Source organism: Tupaia chinensis, unplaced genomic scaffold, assembly GCF_000334495.1.
Source record: "Tupaia chinensis unplaced genomic scaffold, TupChi_1.0 Scaffold138757_1, whole genome shotgun sequence".
NCBI classification, from domain to species: Eukaryota; Metazoa; Chordata; class Mammalia; order Scandentia; family Tupaiidae; genus Tupaia; species Tupaia belangeri.
In genome coordinates this window covers 1,153,815-1,155,144 of record NW_006198649.1, presented here as the reverse complement: position 1 = coordinate 1,155,144, position 1,330 = coordinate 1,153,815, and the positions used below count along the sequence as shown (strand labels likewise).

The 1,330-nt window shown below is 33.3% G+C and overlaps 1 protein-coding gene across 1 annotated transcript in view; it reads right to left on the bottom strand.

Moving 5' to 3' along the window:
• LRP1B (LDL receptor related protein 1B) overlaps positions 1–992 on the bottom strand; it is a 1,871,701-nt gene extending 1,870,709 nt beyond the window's left edge. Inside the window, exon 1 of the mRNA XM_027765590.1 lies at positions 914–992. Within this exon, the coding sequence (XP_027621391.1) occupies positions 914–992 (79 nt within the window). The remainder of the gene's footprint in view (positions 1–913) is intronic.
• Between the last annotated feature and the right edge of the window lie 338 nt (positions 993–1,330).

Below are 1,330 nucleotides of genomic sequence, written 5' to 3'. Positions count from 1 at the left end.
GTGACTCTCTTGCCCTTAACCTCCGCCAAGAGGGACAAAAACCTGGGCTTTAGGCCGTTGTCCCTAAGTCCACATGAATTTCTGGGAATATGAATCACAAAGTAATATCTGAGTGGAACAGTGTTTATAAAAGAAAGATAAGCAACTAAAGCACCTATAATATGCAAATTTAAATTAATAGTGGAAAGGAACACAATGGGAAATAATGCGTATTTTCAAAAAGATACAGGAAGATATTGGCAACAGAAAATAGTATCAATAGCGATTAAAAAATTAATTAGTAAAAATTATTGAAAACTGAATACAATAAATGCTGAAAACTCTTTTTAGAGAGAGAGATTTTTGATTTTTTGCGATAGAGTGCATGCACTCACCAGAGGGATAGAGAGAAGCAGAGAGATAGAAAGCAAGAAATCACCTTCCAGGCGAATTGGCCATGTCTCAATCCCTTCTCCATTCTCCTCGTGGGATTTTGGCCACACATACACATGTATCTGGCGTGAGTTTCAAGTCTTCAGATCCAGAACTTGAACCGTAACCAGCCATGTGGGAATCTAGCAATGTAATCATTACCCCATCTGCTGGTCCCAAAAATCAAATGTTTGTAAGTACATTAACTAATACTGTAGACAGTTAACAAATGAACTGCTGACTTGAAGTGCCAGATAAAAATATATTTGGAGGGAATAACTATGTGGAAAATTCATATTTTTATATTAATAAATTTGAAAACTCTAATCAAAGAAAAATATCTTTTTTCTTCAATTAATAATCTCATATGAATTGCAAAAAGGAATTTTGTATGAAAAGTAGATAAATATGAAGGATTTCTCATAGTCACAGCAGAGAGCAAATTACTCAGAAACCCAATAACACAATGGTTGTGCCAATTAGTACATGAACTGCTATCTACCTCTGCCACTTAGGCTTCTGGTAAGTTTCCAGTTATCCACGTTTACTCTTCTTTCTACTGTTTCAATTGTGTAGTTCATTTTCTTAGCAACAATTTCATTTCCTTTTTTAATTTTTAAAGCACTCAGGTAAGATTTTGCACAGCAAGTATCTTCAATCCAGAACACAATTTAGTTTACCTGAAAGTACGTGTGTTAGAAAAAGATTTGTTGTAGCATTATTTGAAATGACAAGAAAACAAGCAATGACCAGCTTGTCCATCAATAGGGGGAGTAAAATTATGATACTCCCTAAGTGTTATAAATAACAAATATTATATATTGTGCATGAATTAATATGAAATGTGACTGATATTATTTTATTAGTAAAAATGACCCCAAAAATGTCATACATACTACAATATTATTGGACTTTTTTG